The sequence below is a fragment of the Purpureocillium lilacinum genome (assembly GCF_023168085.1).
Source record: "Purpureocillium lilacinum CBS 284.36 DNA, scaffold_1, whole genome shotgun sequence".
NCBI lineage: Eukaryota > Fungi > Ascomycota > Sordariomycetes > Hypocreales > Ophiocordycipitaceae > Purpureocillium > Purpureocillium lilacinum.
The window spans coordinates 4,718,341-4,733,999 of NW_027072111.1; the positions used below are offsets into that span (position 1 = coordinate 4,718,341).

The 15,659-nt window shown below is 60.7% G+C and overlaps 6 protein-coding genes across 6 annotated transcripts; 2 read left to right on the forward strand and 4 right to left on the reverse strand.

The window, feature by feature from the left end:
• Nucleotides 1-1,025: 1,025 nt before the first annotated feature.
• Nucleotides 1,026-1,935, reverse strand: PLICBS_001124 (uncharacterized protein; the record flags this gene model as incomplete). Its single annotated transcript, XM_018317802.1, has 3 exons — nt 1,026-1,169; nt 1,286-1,682; nt 1,763-1,935. The coding sequence occupies 3 exons, from the start codon at nt 1,933-1,935 to the stop codon at nt 1,026-1,028; spliced, it is 714 nt and encodes a 237-aa protein (XP_018183327.1).
• Nucleotides 1,936-2,190: 255 nt separating this feature from the next.
• PLICBS_001125 (uncharacterized protein) lies at nt 2,191-3,453 on the reverse strand (the record flags this gene model as incomplete). The annotated part of the gene is made up of 1 exon (XM_018317801.1): nt 2,191-3,453. One exon carries the CDS (start codon nt 3,451-3,453, stop codon nt 2,191-2,193), a length of 1,263 nt encoding a protein of 420 aa, XP_018183326.1.
• A 1,384-nt stretch (nt 3,454-4,837) lies between these two features.
• Nucleotides 4,838-5,635, forward strand: PLICBS_001126 (uncharacterized protein; the record flags this gene model as incomplete). Its single annotated transcript, XM_018317800.1, has 1 exon — nt 4,838-5,635. The coding sequence occupies one exon, from the start codon at nt 4,838-4,840 to the stop codon at nt 5,633-5,635; it is 798 nt and encodes a 265-aa protein (XP_018183325.1).
• Nucleotides 5,636-6,076: 441 nt separating this feature from the next.
• PLICBS_001127 (kinetochore-associated Ndc80 complex subunit spc24) lies at nt 6,077-6,789 on the reverse strand (the record flags this gene model as incomplete). Its single annotated transcript, XM_018317799.1, has 2 exons — nt 6,077-6,670; nt 6,763-6,789. The coding sequence occupies 2 exons, from the start codon at nt 6,787-6,789 to the stop codon at nt 6,077-6,079; spliced, it is 621 nt and encodes a 206-aa protein (XP_018183324.1).
• A 944-nt stretch (nt 6,790-7,733) lies between these two features.
• Nucleotides 7,734-8,484, forward strand: PLICBS_001128 (mitochondrial membrane protein; the record flags this gene model as incomplete). Its single annotated transcript, XM_018317798.1, has 4 exons — nt 7,734-7,752; nt 7,827-7,845; nt 7,926-8,019; nt 8,155-8,484. 4 exons carry the CDS (start codon nt 7,734-7,736, stop codon nt 8,482-8,484), a joined length of 462 nt encoding a protein of 153 aa, XP_018183323.1.
• A 1,186-nt stretch (nt 8,485-9,670) lies between these two features.
• Nucleotides 9,671-11,539, reverse strand: PLICBS_001129 (cell division control protein 3; the record flags this gene model as incomplete). Its single annotated transcript, XM_018317797.1, has 4 exons — nt 9,671-10,306; nt 10,363-10,829; nt 10,882-11,025; nt 11,233-11,539. 4 exons carry the CDS (start codon nt 11,537-11,539, stop codon nt 9,671-9,673), a joined length of 1,554 nt encoding a protein of 517 aa, XP_018183322.1.
• Between the last annotated feature and the right edge of the window lie 4,120 nt (nt 11,540-15,659).

Below are 15,659 nucleotides of genomic sequence, written 5' to 3' on the forward strand. Positions count from 1 at the left end.
GCGACACCAACAGCGTCCGGGCTTTGGACTCGTCGAACGGGCGGGCCGTGGCAGGGACACATCGCAACGCAACGCAAACCCGCACCATACCTGTGACGAGGACGAGATTGGGGGGGAAATAGACATCCGCGCGGCGAGAGCGGGTGCGTCTGCTGCCCACAAGCGACGCCCGATGACGCCGTCTGTCCGCGTCGATACATGAATTACATAACAGGACTCCTATTTTGCTTCCTCGAGGCGTATGGGCAGGCTGGCCTGCCGTGAGAGCACGACCGGCGGGTGCCGCGTCGAATGTGTGTCATTACGCACGCTGATACGTGACGGCACAAGGGGGGTTGTGGGCTATTCTTGAGCCGCGTACGAATGTAGAAGAGGTCCGGGACGTATGTTGATACACGAAGACGCGGTAAGTGAGCGGTGCGCGGACGCTCGAGAGCATGTCAATTACATGCGTCAACTTGTGTCGCAACAAAACGTCGTTCTGAAACGGGGACTTCTTCAGGAAAATAAAGAAAACTCACTTCTTCGTTTCTGGAGCGTAATGGAATGCGTTTCCAAGGACTGTGCTATATCCGGGCGTTGAAAAAGCCACAAGCACACGGACTCTAGGCTACGCGGCCTCGGCAACATGAAAGATATGCGATAAAGCCGACATCAACAGGCGGACAGCTCAGAATTCAAGAGGCTGTGCGTATGTGTCTGCGATTATTATGTATTTACAAGACAGTTGCGATGAGCCATGTTGCAACCACTCATGCTGACAACTCTCCATGTGTCCATTACGGCCTGTAGACAGCATAGAAATCTTGACAAATGTGCCCAAACACAGCCTCAACTCTGTGGGATCGAAATCTGTCCCGCGCGCCCGCAGACTGACGTAGCGAGCCATACGTAGGTGTTGACACCCGGGCCAGCTCTTGCTCCGTCCGCGATGCAGAAATAATAAGGTCTGGCGCATTGGGCACTTCCCCCCCGCCACGTCCTGTTTGACTAAAGGGACTCTGCAACGATTGCAGAAAGAATGGTTACGACATGTCCGCCATGGGTCGCTCCGCCCCTTGCGTGTCGCGATGCGCCTCTTGCAAGCTCTGTCCGGGATCCATGTTTGTCTTGATCTTGCGGATGACGCGCGCCGGGTTGCCCGCGACGACGTGGAACGGCGGCACGTCCTGTGCGCGTGTTTCTTCTATATCAGCCTCGTGCTTGCGTGCGTGCGTGCGTGTGCGTATCCAAAGTAGCCATGTATGTATGTAACATGCATGCCTCATCCAGCATGTGCACGTACCTTGGTGACGACGCTCCCCGCGCCGACCGTCGCGCCGCGGCCGACGGTGACGCCCGCCAGGATGGTGGCGTTGCCGCCGATCCAGCAGTCCTCGCCGATGGTGATGGGCTTGCCCGACTCGGGACCCTTCGTGCCGTCGCGCACCTCCGGGTCCAGCGGGTGCGTGCCGCTGTACAGCGAGACGTGCGGGCCGAAAAGTGTGCGCGCCCCGACGGTGATGGTGCACGTGTCGACCCATGTCGAGTAGGCGTTGATGAAGACGCCCTTGCCCAGCTTCACCTGCGTGCCGTAGTCCATGAAGACGGGCGCCTCAACGAGCGGCTCGTCCTCGAGCTGCGCCTCGTCGGCCGCCGCGTCGGGCAGCTCTGCTGGCAGCGGCGTGGTGTCGCCGACAACCCTGTGAGAAGCGGTCAGTCGGGCCATGGTTGAGGGCGTCGCGAGATTGTGACTTAAAGGGGTTTTGGGAGGGTTGCTCACTCTCTCCAGAGGCGGACCAACTCTCGCCGTGACGCTACGCCGGCGAGGGCATTATAAGCACGCAGCGCCGTCTTGCACCTTGTACGCTCGGCGACGAGCTCCGGCGTGAACGCATGGTACAGCTCGCCGCGAGCCATCTTCTGCTTGTTCTCGGACACTGTAGGAGACGCCATGGTGACCTGTGAGGTGGTGCGCACGGGACGACGATTTCACTGTTTTGGGATGCTCCTTTCTACACCAGGCGACGGAGGACAGAAGTCCCCCCGCAGAATGTCAAAGAGACTAGCATGCGGGATGGATCAAGGCACGAGAACCAACGTCCGCGCCTTGCTTCGGAGCTAGTGGGTAGTTGTGGGGAAGATGCATCATGGCATAAGCCCTACGGCAAGGTGCTCGCTACGGCCGGCTTGTTTGTGCGAGGCTGTCATTCATCGTCTACTCTTGCCAAAGATGAAGTCCTCAAAGTTCTTGGCTATTGTCCGGACTCCTTCGTCGAGCGGCCAGCCTTTGGCTTCGCACACACGGCGGTACATGTCGTCGAGAGCTGCGTCCATGCCGGGGCCAGCCATGTGCAGGTCGCTCTCGACCAGCACGCGGTCGTCGGGCACGGCGCGGACGACGTCGGGGAACTTGGCTCGTCCGGCCTCGGTGCTGAGATTAACGGCCGAAGAGAAGGAGACATATACATGGCTTGGGTTGGTGGGATTCATCCACTGGCCTAGGACCTCGACGGTGCCGCTGTAAGAATGGAGACATATCCTCGGAGGGTACGGCTTGCCGCCCTCGCGAGCTGCGTCGTCCGTGTCCGAGTCTTGGTCCTCGGCGCCCGGGGCAACCATGCGCCTCTCACGGCGGGAGGGGATGTGACGCTCGTGGCCTTTCCAGCACGCCGAAACAGTGTCGTACAGAATGCCAGGGGCTTGCACGCCGTGGACGCTGACGGGTCGGCCCTGTTCACCGGCCAACCGCAGCTGGGCACGGAGGACGGCCTGCTGGTGCGGCATGGAGACGCGATGGCGGCTCAGGAGGCGGCCTTCACGGCCTCCGGGAGTGAGCTCTTGATCCCGTGAGGACGTATCGGCGGGATCCCAGTTCCGCGGCAGACGAAAAGCCCTATCAATGCCAATCTCACCCACGAGAGATGCATCGGGGAAGGCCTTGAGGCGGTCGCTGGTAGAGGAGATGAAGGAGGCAAGTGAGGTGGGCGTGGGGAGCGAGGCGATGAAGTCGTCGTCCTCCGGGGGAGGGGTGAGGACGGTGCGGTAGTGCACCCGCTTCGCATCTTGGAGGGCCTGAGCATCGGCACCATCCGGAGGCGGTGCGTATGTCGCCGTACTGGGACCAGTGTCATCGTACAGCTGGTGAGAGAACCAGGGGTGCCATCCAAAGGCGGGCACGACCTTGCAGGATGAAGACTGAGAAGGCGCTTCGAAAGGCGGCGGGCCGGGCCGGAAGCGGGAAGCCACATCGGCAACGAGATGCTGATCCTGAGAACGGGTGGCCATGATGGCGAGGACAGAGGCTCGCATCGAAGGCAGGTGAGTTGTGAGGGCGCCCATGGTGTCGGTAGGGTGGCAGTGGGCGTCGAAGATGGCGAGGTGCCAGGGAAAGGGCTCGTCTGCGTTGGCGGCGGGCTGCGACGCTTGCGACGACGCTTCCTCATGCTGGCCGTCGGTGCCGTGCTGGCACATTGCGGGCTGCGAGGGGGTGGGCGCGGTCGGGTGCGAGGTGAGGGCGCCTCGTGGGAGCGCAGCAGCGATGAGATCACAGGTGGGTGAGGCGAAAGGAGGAGGCAGGCGAACGAATCCCGACCGGCAGCTGCGTGAGCTTGATGCGATGAAGTGAAGTGGGTAGACTCTGTGTGGGTGGATTGGATGGAATGTTGTGGCGTATGGGGTGCCCAGGGGGGAGCTGCCGGTGCCGCATCTCCACTGGAGCTTGGGAGGGGCGCGCGCTAAATTCCCCGAGGCACAGGGGCTTGTAGCGCCCTGGGGCACGTCTACATGCGGATGAAACCGGTCGCATGTCAGACGGAATCAATTGTCTGCCATCTGGGCAGCAATCTCAGGGTCCAAAAAGTGTATCAGATTGGATCATTGATTCGAGGAATGAATGGCCCATAGCATACGTCACGCCGCTCTTCAATTGTCTGTGTCTTCTCCCGGAAGCAACTCGCGGCTGCATCCTTGCAGTTCCCCGCGCGAACCCTGCCCTGAGTCTCGCCATCAACAAAACACCACCTCAGGTGTTCGTCATGCTCTGCAACATGCCTTGCGCCGTGGGACGAGCGTGCACCCATCACTCCTTATCGCCATTGCTCTCACCCTGCGATGCCCCGCCGGTATGACACGAGTGCATCTGCAACGACGCAAACGACATCGTCGACAACGCATCGCTGCCGCATGCACGGCCAGCCCCTGACGCCATCGTGCCGCGGCGGCGTCGACACTGGTGGCGACAACCGCATCCCATCCCCCAAGGCGCAGGACCGGCTCTCTCTCCGCCGTTGCATATCAGGACGACGGCACGCGCGATGGCACCTGGGCGCCGCCCCGGCTCGCGCATGTTTGGCTCGGCTTGGGCGATGCAGGGTGCAATGGGCGGGCGCCAGGCGGGTCAGGGCTTGCGAGCCGGCGGGGGGGGCAGGTTGACGTGCAGCCCGCCGGCGACATGTGATTGTCTCCCCTCTCGTCTGCCCTCTGCCCTCTGCTCTGCCTGCCCGTCAGCCAACCGGCCGCCGCTGGCGAACGACCGACCGGTCAAGCCATCTGCAGCCTCCGTCCAGCTTCACACCATCTCGACACTCGCACGCCAGACTTGAGCCATGAGTCCAGCGAGGGGGCTTGGATGAGCGCCTCTCCGCCTCCCGTTCTGCCGCCTCCGCTCCCGTCTCCTTCCTGCTGTTGCCCATCCTTTTCTCCTCCTCCTCTATCCTGCGCCCTACTGTGCCGCCTTGGACTTTAAGCATCGACGGCCGCCTACCTCGTCCGTCCAACGACGGCCCACGTTTTGTCGACGTGCCGCCGAATTGCCAGGAACAGGAGCGCCCAGAGAGAGTGTGCGAGAGCGACGATAATGGCCCTCCTAAACCCCGTCTACGCCTTCATGGTGCCGTTCCTCTTCATCGTCACCGCGCCCCTCGCCCTCTTCGCCGGCATCACAACCACCCTCGCCTTCTCTGTCCTCATCCTGCGCGTCCTCATCGTCTACCTCGACATCGCGCTGTCTCTCGTCCCCTCTTACTTCAAGAGGCACCAGCGGCATCCCCAATCCCGCCACGACCACGGCCTTCGATCCGTCTCTCCCACGGCCACGAGCAGCAGCGCCCACAGCGTCAACGACTATGCCAGCCCCCCTACGCCCACCCAGCAGCAGGTCCCTCTCTTCAGGAGAAGGCGTCGCCGGCCCAGCAGCGCCACCAGCATCGTGTCCGCGGGCTCGACCACCCCCTCGGGCAACGTGGACACCGGCCTAGGACTCATGCCCAGCGTCGGCGCCGAACGCGACTTTGAGGGCATCGGCGGATGGCGCGCCGGCAAGGACGGCGACGAGGACGACGACAATGCCTGGACGACCATCAACTCGCGCTTCGAGTTCCCGTATCCCCGCAGCCACCACAATCGCACCCCCTCGGGCGGCGCCTGGCCGCCAACCCCCGGCGACAGCGGCGTTCTCATGATGAAGTCGCGGCGCAACGCGAGCCCCGACTCGCGCCAGTCAGGCAAGGGCCCAACCTCGCCCAACAGCTCGCGCACGCGGACGCCGTCGGCGTCTCGCGTGGCAGCCGCCATGACCATGGGTCACGGCGACAGCTACTTTCCTCTGGCCATGTCGCCGGCCGCCACCAAAAAGGTGTCGGGACAGCCCGCTTGATTGGCCGGGTCCTTTATGATGCAACGTCTCCCGTCTCGCGACATGACATGGCATGACATGACGTGTAATGATGTGTATACTACCAGAGAGTGTGTGTTGTTTGTGTCTGGCGCCGTGGCCGTCCGTGGCGTGACGGAGCCGGCCATGGCTTGTCGGGGTTCCAAAATCGCAAAAAGAGAGCAGTGTCGTTCACCAAGAGATGCTATGATAAAACGACGTTTTTTTTTTTCTTGAGGCAGCGAGTGCCGTCTCTCTGCGGTGTTAAATACAAGATTCATTATTCATTGCCAACGACGGTGCATCGACAGATGGCATGGATGCACACTCCTTCAACGCCTGGTATCTGTAACGGAATATACAAACAAACCCTCCTCCCAAGGACTATTCTGTTGCAACAAGTCCCTAGAGCATGGTGGCCCAGCGACCGCCAATTGCAGCTCATCACAAGGTCTGCCAAAAGTAGTTTGCGTAAAAGAAGCGCGAGAACTTCTTGTCCATGTTGACGACGTGGACGTCGCCCTTGCGGTCGTTGCGCACCACGGCACGGGACCACTCGCCGTCGCGGCCGTCGCGCTCAATGTCGATGCCCAGGCTGCGATACACCTTGAGCCGCAGGAGGACCTCATCATCGACGGGGTCCTTCCCCCTGCGGCCGCCGTCCCCTCCTGAGCCCAAGTCGCCCTCGACGCCCTGCAGGTCGAGCTCCTGGAGGCGGGCGGCGAGGTCGGCGGCGCGAGAAGCCAGGCGCTCGGCCTCCATCTCGGCGTCGGAGGCGGCCTTTGCGGTGCGAAACTTTTGCGTGTCGAGCGTGGCGATGCGCGAGGCGTGGTCCGCGGGCGACGAGTGCGCGGCGGCCTCGTGCTCGTGCTGCGACTCGAGCGTCGCCAGCTGCCGCGCGAGCTTGCGCAGCGAGGCCTCGGCGTCGCGCACCCGCAGGTCGCGCGCCTGCTGCAGCGTCGAGAGCGACTCGGTGACGCGCGCGACGGCGAGCTTGTCGGGCTGGATGTTGAAGTTGTTGATGGTGTGGTGGATGAGCTGCGCGGAGGGTTTGTCCTTGGTCAGCAATCTTCGTTCTTGCCAGGCCTTTCTTTGGTTTTCGAGATCGTGCTTGAACAACAGGGACTCACCGTCGCGGGGTCCTCGGCGAGCAACATGGTGGCGGCGGGTGAGTCGAGACGACTCTTGCTTGCCTGCTGCTTGGTTGCTTTCTTCCTTGCTCGACGCGGGTACGTGCGTGCGCGTGTGTTCGCTGAGTGTATGTGTGTGTGTGTGTGCACGCGTGTAGATGCCAAGGCGGTGGTGATGTACCGCACGCTGTTGCAATATTCCTTTTCTTGTCGTCGGCAGATGTTTAAACCAGGTCGCGAATGAAGCACCATTAATCACCAGAACGCGCGATGCGGCGAACCCCTGGCGCCCAAAACAGTCGAATCCACGTCTGGTCGCGTCGCCGGGACGACCAACCCACCCCACTACCTACAGCGGCAGTCCGCCCACTATCGGGCCATGGGGCACCTGAAGTTTCCCCTCTCCACCTTGCGGCCCCCGGGGTTTCGCCGGCGCTCGGGACGCGGCCACGGCGCCTCCACTCCACTTCCATCCATGGATGTCTCGCCTGCCTGCCTGCCAACCTGCCTTGGTCGCCCGCAAATGACGGCCCATCTGATGCCTGCGCAGCGGCGGCGTCATCGTCCGCCACAGTCACGCGCCACAAAAGCCCACCCGCCCGCTCTGCCCGCCGAGGTTAGGTAGCAGCACCAGCACCTTCAGTAATACTGACTGACCTGACGCACCGTCGCCGCCCATTGCGTCAAGCTCACCACCACTCATCATCCTCAACCTCAGCTTCCCATAACATCTACCTACCTTGACGCTCCTATATCCGACACTGACCGCCCCAGGGCGACAGCTCATCCGCGACGACCGCGATACATCCATCAACAGCAGCGAGACATCCTTTCCCCGACGAGAGTTCTCCGCACAAGCGCATTGCCCCATCAAAGCTCCTCGCCGCTGCGACCCGACGGTCCCCCTACTACGATCACCACCAAGTTCACCTACCAGTCTTTCGCTCCCGTCCGACCCAGCTGCCGCAGCCATGGTTGCGGAATTGCCATGTTAGTCCCTGTGCTCGCTGATACCCGTTGCAGTGCTTGCAAAGCGCACGCCTGCTGACTCCATCCGGTATTAGACGCGCTCGACGCAGAGACGTACGCCCTCGCCTCTCCGCAATCCGTCCGTCTGTCCGTCCGTTCACCGCTCGAGCTGACACTCCCGTCTTTCAACACAGGCCTCTGAACGCCTCGGAGCTCAACGTCCTGCGCGCCCAGTATGAAAAGGAAGGCGACATGGTCGGCGTCCAAACAAAGTTCAACTACGCCTGGGTAACGCTCTCGCCTCCCCGTCTCGAGCCCACCAAAGCCTCTCCACCTCCCCCTTCTTCTACCCCATGCACTCTCCCCGCCATGTGTATACGTGTAAGTGCTGCTAACGCGCGACACCCCTTTTCCCCCACATAGGGCCTCGTCAAGTCCAACAGCCGCCACGACCAGCAGCTCGGCGTCCGTCTCCTCTCCGACATCTTCCGCCTCTCCCCCGAGCGCCGCCGCGAATGCCTCTACTACCTCGCCTTGGGCAACTACAAGCTCGGTAACTACGGCGAGGCCCGCCGCTACAACGACCTCCTCCTCGACCGCGAGCCCGCCAACCTCCAGGCCTCGGACCTGCGCCAGCTCATCGACGCAAAGGTCGCCAAGGAGGGGCTCATGGGCGTCGCCATCCTCAGCGGTGTCGGCATCGCCGCGGGCGTCGTCGGCGCGTTCCTCTTCAAGAACGCACGGAGGAGGTAGGCGGCGGCCTCTTGGTCTGGACGAGAGGAATACTTTGGGCTGAATATCTATTACCCACGAGTAGGGCGGAGTGAACAAGACCACCACGGCACGCACAAGCCGCGCCCTCATCACCCATCGAGGCCGGCCCGCCTCGGAGCGAGGACCCCGCGCAGGCCACTGTACTACTACTGCTGCTATACATACATACACGACACGAATCTGAAGGAAGCATCTCCTCATTGAGCGTACACATCTTTGCGTTCCGTAGTCCGCCTCTCTGCGCAAAAATAATAAAGAAAGCATTGCCGCCATCAGCGGCACGCACGATGAAGCTCATGATAAGCTATTCCAAGGGTACATACTTCATCTCTCACGCTCTCTCACGCACGGGCACGCACCCAGCAAGGGACTCCTGCCACCGTAAGGAAAGCATCAAATCAAACTAGCTAAGAGACGACAAACGAGCCTAGACGACGATTTCGTGTGTCGAGACGACCAAAAAACCTGTCCCAGTCACACGGGGTTAAAATACAACAGTTGCTGTTCAGTCCCCGCAGCCAGCCAACCATCCATCTGCTCCCGTCTAGTTCAAATCCGCAGCCAGTGCTCCATCCAGTCTTGTGAAGCGGTATCCCATCGGCATGCCGGGCGAAAAAGACATCGAAGCGCAGGCGTCTGTCTGCCAATCCTTGCGGGCGTAGATCAAAAAGGAAACCGTAAGAGTGTGCAGGGTGTCGCACGGGACAAGGCGCATCGCGTTAAGGCCGGCTCGTCGGAACTCGACATTTACCACCGCAGCGACACTGCAGCCGCGCTCTCGCACAGGCTGAATGTGGGGGGTGGTGCCTTGTTCCAACACGGTCCATGAAGGTCGCAAGATGGAGCTCTCGTCCCATTACTCCATGCACCCATGCCCACATCGTGCTTGGCCATCACTTCCTCGCGTTTGCAAGACCGTGTTCTCATGACGTTTTGGTTGGTCGTCTGCGCTGGGACGAAGCCTTGGCTGCCGGGCGATTAGGTGGGAGATGTATGGATTAAAAAGGGGTGAAAAGGTGTGACAAGAAGGCGAGAATAAACGAGAACCGAAGGAAAATGGAAGGCGTCGAGCTGCTGGTGTATGGGGCGTCACAGATACGCAGACGTTGATCGTAGAGAGCGGACAAGAAGGATGTCGAAGGGCTGGCGTGTCGCTGCCGGCCATTTATCGCAACGAGAAACCCTTGCGCTTGCCTTCCTTCTCTAGCGGCCGCCCGCTCTCGATGCGCTGTTTCTTGTCCTCCAGCTCCATGCGCTGGCGGTCGAGCTGCTCCTTCATCTCCCGGTGTCGGGCGTAGAGTTCTTCTTCGGACTGCTTGAGCTTGCTCTCCTTCTCGGCCACCTTTTGCTGGAAGACCATCTTCATCTCGGCCTCCATCTTGGCGAGCTTCTGCTCGTGCAAGGCGCGCTCCTCCTCTTGCTTGACCGCAGGGTTGACCTCCTTGAAGACGCTGGGGTCTTGCGAGACTCCCATGGCGATCAGCTTGTCGGTACGGTAGTTCTCGTAGAGCAGATTGTTGGTATGCTCCTTGAGTTCTTCCATGTGGGTGCGGATGAGCATCTGGCGGAGCTTGACAAAGTCGCAGTGCTCCTCGTTGTCGACCTCGATGATGCCCCAAGGATACTCGCGACCGCGGACCTGGCGCCCGTCGGCCGTCTTAATCTCGTTGGTGGCACCAACGACAGCGAAGGGGACCTTGGACATGATCTCATTGTTCTCCGCAATCGTCTCCTCGTCATCAAGCTCATATCGAGGACCCTCGAAGATCTGAATGCCGTGATACTTAATGTCGGACAAGATCTGCAGCGCGTTAGCAGAATGCAGGCGTTTTATCTCACACGGACTTGTTCACTCACTCTGGCCTTGAAGTTGGCGATCTCCTCGTCCGTAAGAGTATCAGACTTGGCGATGACGGGAATAAGGTTGACCTTGGTGTGCAGTCGTCGCATGACCTCGATATCGAGGGGCTTGAGGGAGTGGCCCGTGGGCTGGATGAAGAAGACGCAGGCGTGGATCCTGTTGTCGACAATGTTCATCCGGTTGACCTTGTTCTCGGCATCGAGGTAGGCATCGAAGCGCTGCTCAATGTTGTCCACAATGGGACGCCACGACTCGTCGTTGTTGACAAAGTCGCCGAAGCCGGGAGTGTCGACAACGGTCAGGCGAAGGCGCACGCCAGCCTCCTCAATGTCGGCGCTGATGGACTGGATGGTGACCGTCTTGGGAATGATGTCAAGGCTCGGGCCCTTGCGCTCCTTGGGGGGGTACAGGGAGGTGTTGAAGAGCGTGTTGACAAGCGTCGACTTTCCGAGGCCAGACTCGCCTGAAAAGCCTCGTTAGCGATTATCGGTGTATTTGGAGCCTATGAAACTTACCGACAACCATGACGTTGAAGTTGAAGCCTTTGCGGACACTCTTGCGGTGCCACTGGTTGGGCAGGTTGGCAAAGCCGACATAACCAGTCAGCTTCCGGCGGACGATGTTCCGGTTGTCCGGGACGGGCGCGGCCTGAGCGGGGACTAAGGGAACATGGTTAGAAGGCGATGTTCCATCATCAGTAGTCAATCCATCAGGCTTGCCATTGACAGGCGAGGCAGATGCCGCCGCCTGAGGAGCGTCAGAACCGTTCGAAGCTAGACAATCAGAATGTTAGCCAGAGGTCAACGACAAACGTCTGTTGTGCAATAAGTATGTTCCAGGACGAGACGCGAAGAGAGTGCGCTAACGAGGCATGTCCTTCGCTTGGCCATCGGCACTCTTGGAGACGCCATCGGTGTTCTTCGACTCGTCCGAATCAGACTTTAGAACATCTGGAAGTGATCCCGCATAAAGCTCGTCGAACGACATCGGATTCCAAGGTCCGACATTTGGGGGGTCGTCGACATCAAGCATGCTGCGGGGGTGGTGTATGGTGCTCTGGGCAGAGGTGCCATTCGACGGGGAAAGAGACAGCTGGCTTGCGTTCGTGTTCCCAGTCGACGGGCTTCTGGGCGGCGCCGATGGCGGTGAGTTGGATGCCACACGCTCCGACATGTTGGCGGCCACAATGGTTGTATGATGCGTCGAATCGACAGCGTTTCCGTTCGTGACAAGGATGCCAAGCTGTATCACGGCTCCTGCAGTTGGCTGGTGTGGGACACGGCGGCTAGGAGTGGTGTTGGTTGGGCGTGATAGGTGTTGTCGAGGGCCAAAAAGGGGCAATCCAAAAAGCTAGATGGCGGGGAGCGAATGTCGTCTGGATGTCGAACTGTAGTGGGATGGGAACGAAGCAAGGTCGTCCTTGTCGAGGGGATGTAATTGTCGACTCTGCCTCGCAGTGCATCGTTCTTGCTGCCTCAATGACGGCCAAAGAGGCTCTAGGACGTCCCGTACCTCCCATCTCCGGCCACGCGCTCCCTCCCTCTGCCTGGAACTAGGCGGTGTCGTGGAAGTAGAAGAAAGAGTATCTTACCCATATCGATGTGTAAAGAGCGTTCGACTGGTCCTTAAAAGAATGGAGTTCGAGAAAGGGCGGATCTGGTTGAACGGGGTCAGCAATGATGTCGAGCGACGGGGGGAGCTGCGACGTCGCGAAGAACAGGTGGTGGGAGCGAAGCACGACGCGCAACGACGCAGGAGAGATTGAGCAGCCAGCAACAAGAAATCGGGGAGGATCAGACGGAGCATCTGTCGCCGACGCACGTCGGCTGTCCAGAACCGCAAATCGCATCCCGACTTTGCTGCGGCGAGCGGCGGCGGTTGGTGGTGGTGACGATGATGATTTTGGCCGAGAATGCGGGAGTAAGGGGGCGAGGCCAAGCGTACGAACCTAAAGGGGGGGAACTCCGGGAGAACCCGACAGCTAACGAAGGACGCGTGTCAAGGGATTCGAAGAAGAAGGGCTCACGGGCAAAGCAGGTGGCCACGAAGAGTCGACAAAGGATGCCTTGGCGGCGTCGCTGGCGATGTCGACGAGAGGAAGTAGCAATGATGGATGGATGGGGGAGAACGGAGTGGAAGTGAAGTCAAGGTCAAGGTCGAGGCGAGGGACGAGGGACAGTGGGAAGGGGAAATTTGGGGAGAGGGGGGGCGTGCGCCGTGCGGGATCTGGGGCGAGGGGGGCGCGGCGAGATGGAGGCGGCTTTGGTGCGCTGGCCTTCCAGACTCCAGAGGCGAGCAGCAGGTGGAAGTGGCCCGCCAGAGGTGGTCAGTCGAGTCGAGTCCTGTTCGCTGCTGCCCAGCGCAGGGCAGCACAAATGCGGGTAGGTACCTGATGCCCTGCAGCTCACACAAAGGGTACACCCATCATTGGAACTTGGAAGTTCTCGCACATGGAGGCTGCAGGCCCGGTCAGCCATCCCGATTCCTGAGCCGGCGCCAGGTCCAGGTACGAGCAGCCGACCTGGCGTCGGCAAGTCGGGTCCCTTCAGTGGAAGCCTCAGTGGAGGCCAGCCGACCTGGCCAGCGCCCGCAGCCTGGGCTCCATGCCCATCGAGTTCCATCCCGTCGGCAACGCTGGCGCTAGGACAAGGTCAGTCAGTGGCAGCCAGGTACCAGGCTGGCCCCTGAAGGGCCTGGCCAGGCAGGCCTGTGCACGCTGACACTACCCAGGTGGCTCTACCACGCCCCAAGAAACACCCCCGTGCTGTGGTGGGTGCTGGCGCTGGTCCTCCGTGGCCGACGACGGACTGAGGCGGTTCTGCCATCTGCCCAGCGACCTTCCTGGGCGCAACTTGCCCGGCCTGGCAGCCCTGCCCTCAATTCCCGCCCCCAGGAGAGCCCACGGCCGGCCAGCGAGCGACCGCGAGTCTCTGGCGCAGGAGGAAAGGGGGTTCGTGTCCGCCCTAAACCCCGCGCGGCCTAGCGGCAGCAGGGGTGGTGGCTGCGCTGGAGAGTTACAGGTTTAACCCAACGGCAGGGACACCCGCCGGAGCTTCATGATTGGGCGCGGGCCCTGGGCTGCTCCAACCCGGGACCCTTGGGGGGGTGGGAAGCTGCCCAGTGCTTGGATGCTTGGGGGAGCTCACCATGGCCTGCTCTGTGGGGGGAGGCCGTCTGGGAGATGAAGGCTCAAGGGGGTTTGGGCAAGCCAGCTGCAGCCACCGAGCTCGCAGACTCGCCAGGCTTCTGGCGTGCATCCACTGGGATCCCGCTTCGCCTCAAAATGTCACCCGACGAAGTTTCGCCTCATCATGGGCTCATGAGCTGTCTGCGCAGCTCTACACGGCTGCTGCTTCAATTGTGTTTCCGCGTGCGCGACGGGAAACGCCACAGATGAATCAATCTCGCGTCGTCGCTCGCTGGAATGCTGCGTGAAACGTGGTGCGTGGGGCCCTTCCCGTCGGCAGTCTGTTCCGCACATGCCAGCCAGGCAATGCGACCCTTGATTGCTGCCATCTCGCCCGCTACGTGATGCCCTGCTACTCTCAGAGCGCTCTGCCCGATTTGCCTTGTTGCCTTACCTTGGATTGTCTTGACTGGGCCTGTCTGAGGGTAGCCAGCGGGCGCTGGAAACAAGACGGCGACGACGTCGCACACGCACACGCGAGCAGACGGGAGCATGCGGAGGTTGAGCACGCCGACTTCGCACAAGCTGTCTGAGTCTGTGATGCTCGCTGTCATCTCGTTCTGGCGACATGCGTGCGCCTACAAAGTGCATTCGCACATGCTTCCTTCTCGTCGCCCGCGCCAGTCTCAGTTGCTCGTCTGCCATGCCGCCAGTCCCATTCAACCCCAACGAGATGTGACTCTCCTTATCCCGCGATTGAGCTGCCAGGTTGATGGACAATGGCGCTGCTTCGACGAAAAGCAAGCAGCGCCGCTCGGTGGTGCAAAACAAGACTGGCGTTCAAGCTGCCCCAAATCAAACGCGACGACGACTGCCCCTTTCGAGCCCGGTAAACCCCCCGGTTCTCAGCGCCGTTGCTTTTGGGGGGCCCAAACGGATCGTCCACGAGCGGCATCGGCAATTTTCACACCTTTTGTTTTTTCTTGTTTCCTTGGGTGTCCTTTCTTTGTCTGCAATTTTGGGTGATCGACCAGGCAAGAAAAGGGCCCTGCTCCCCAAGGAACCCCCCCGCCTTAATCCCTGAGACACATGAGATGACGCCTCGACAGCCCCTGCTTGCTGTGCACGGGCGCCTGCCATCCCGGCTACCGAGGCTGGCCTCATTAATCCCCCCAATCTGGGCGAGCTCATTGATTCAACCCATTCGCTCACCCGCTTGGATAGCGCCTCGGCCGCCGTCGCCGCTGCGCCTCTTCCGCGCGGATGGTGGTGACACCGTCGTGAGCATACGGACTACCATCAACGTATTCGTTGTCTGCTGCGCTTCGCCCGTCACTCTGTGATACGTACGGCCACTTGGGCATCGACGTTCCAAACATAGTACACCGCTCCGCGCGCGTTGGGACCAGGCAGGAGGCCTCGATGTCTCGTGACGCACGGCGAGCTTGTATTCGATTCGATGCGGTGGGCCAGCTCGCATGCGCTCCCGCGCCGATTAATGCTGTACGACGCCCCTCTGCTGCTGCAGCGCCTCGTGTTCCGCTCCAGCCTTGCATGCAGATTGTATTGTTGTGGTCCAGTCCTTTCGACCGCGACGCACTGGGCATACCAGATTTGCGCATCTCGCTCAGCGCGCTTCGTACTCGGCAAGATATTGTGTGTGCTTGAATCCCGCTGCGTGTCACACGTCGGCCAGGTACCTTGGGCCGTGCGAGGCGAGGCGATGGATCGCATCTCACATCCAGGTGAGCCTTACGCGCCCACCTGGAAGTGACCGCCGAAGAACATGACGCACGGGTGCGCGTCCGCTGCAAGCAATATAACGGCTAGATGCCACTGTTCGCGTCTGTCCATAACGTCATATCGGCATTCAACTCGTTACCAAATCTGCCTTGCAAGGCACGTGCAGGGTAAGTCGCCTACGACGAGCGAAAATAGCTCGAGACAACCACATCGCATGCCGAGTAGGGAGTATTAGAGTGTTGGTTGTCTATAAGCCGCGTTTTCCTACTCCTTACCGAGTACACCTGTCACAGCCGGGTACGCCGTGGGATGGTCAGGCTGCGCCTTGCTCTCATACACGCCATGCCTCACTTATTATACAGCGGTGCAATTACCGAAACCCTGCAAGTGCACCCGCGAGCACGTAGTCCGTAAATAACAAGA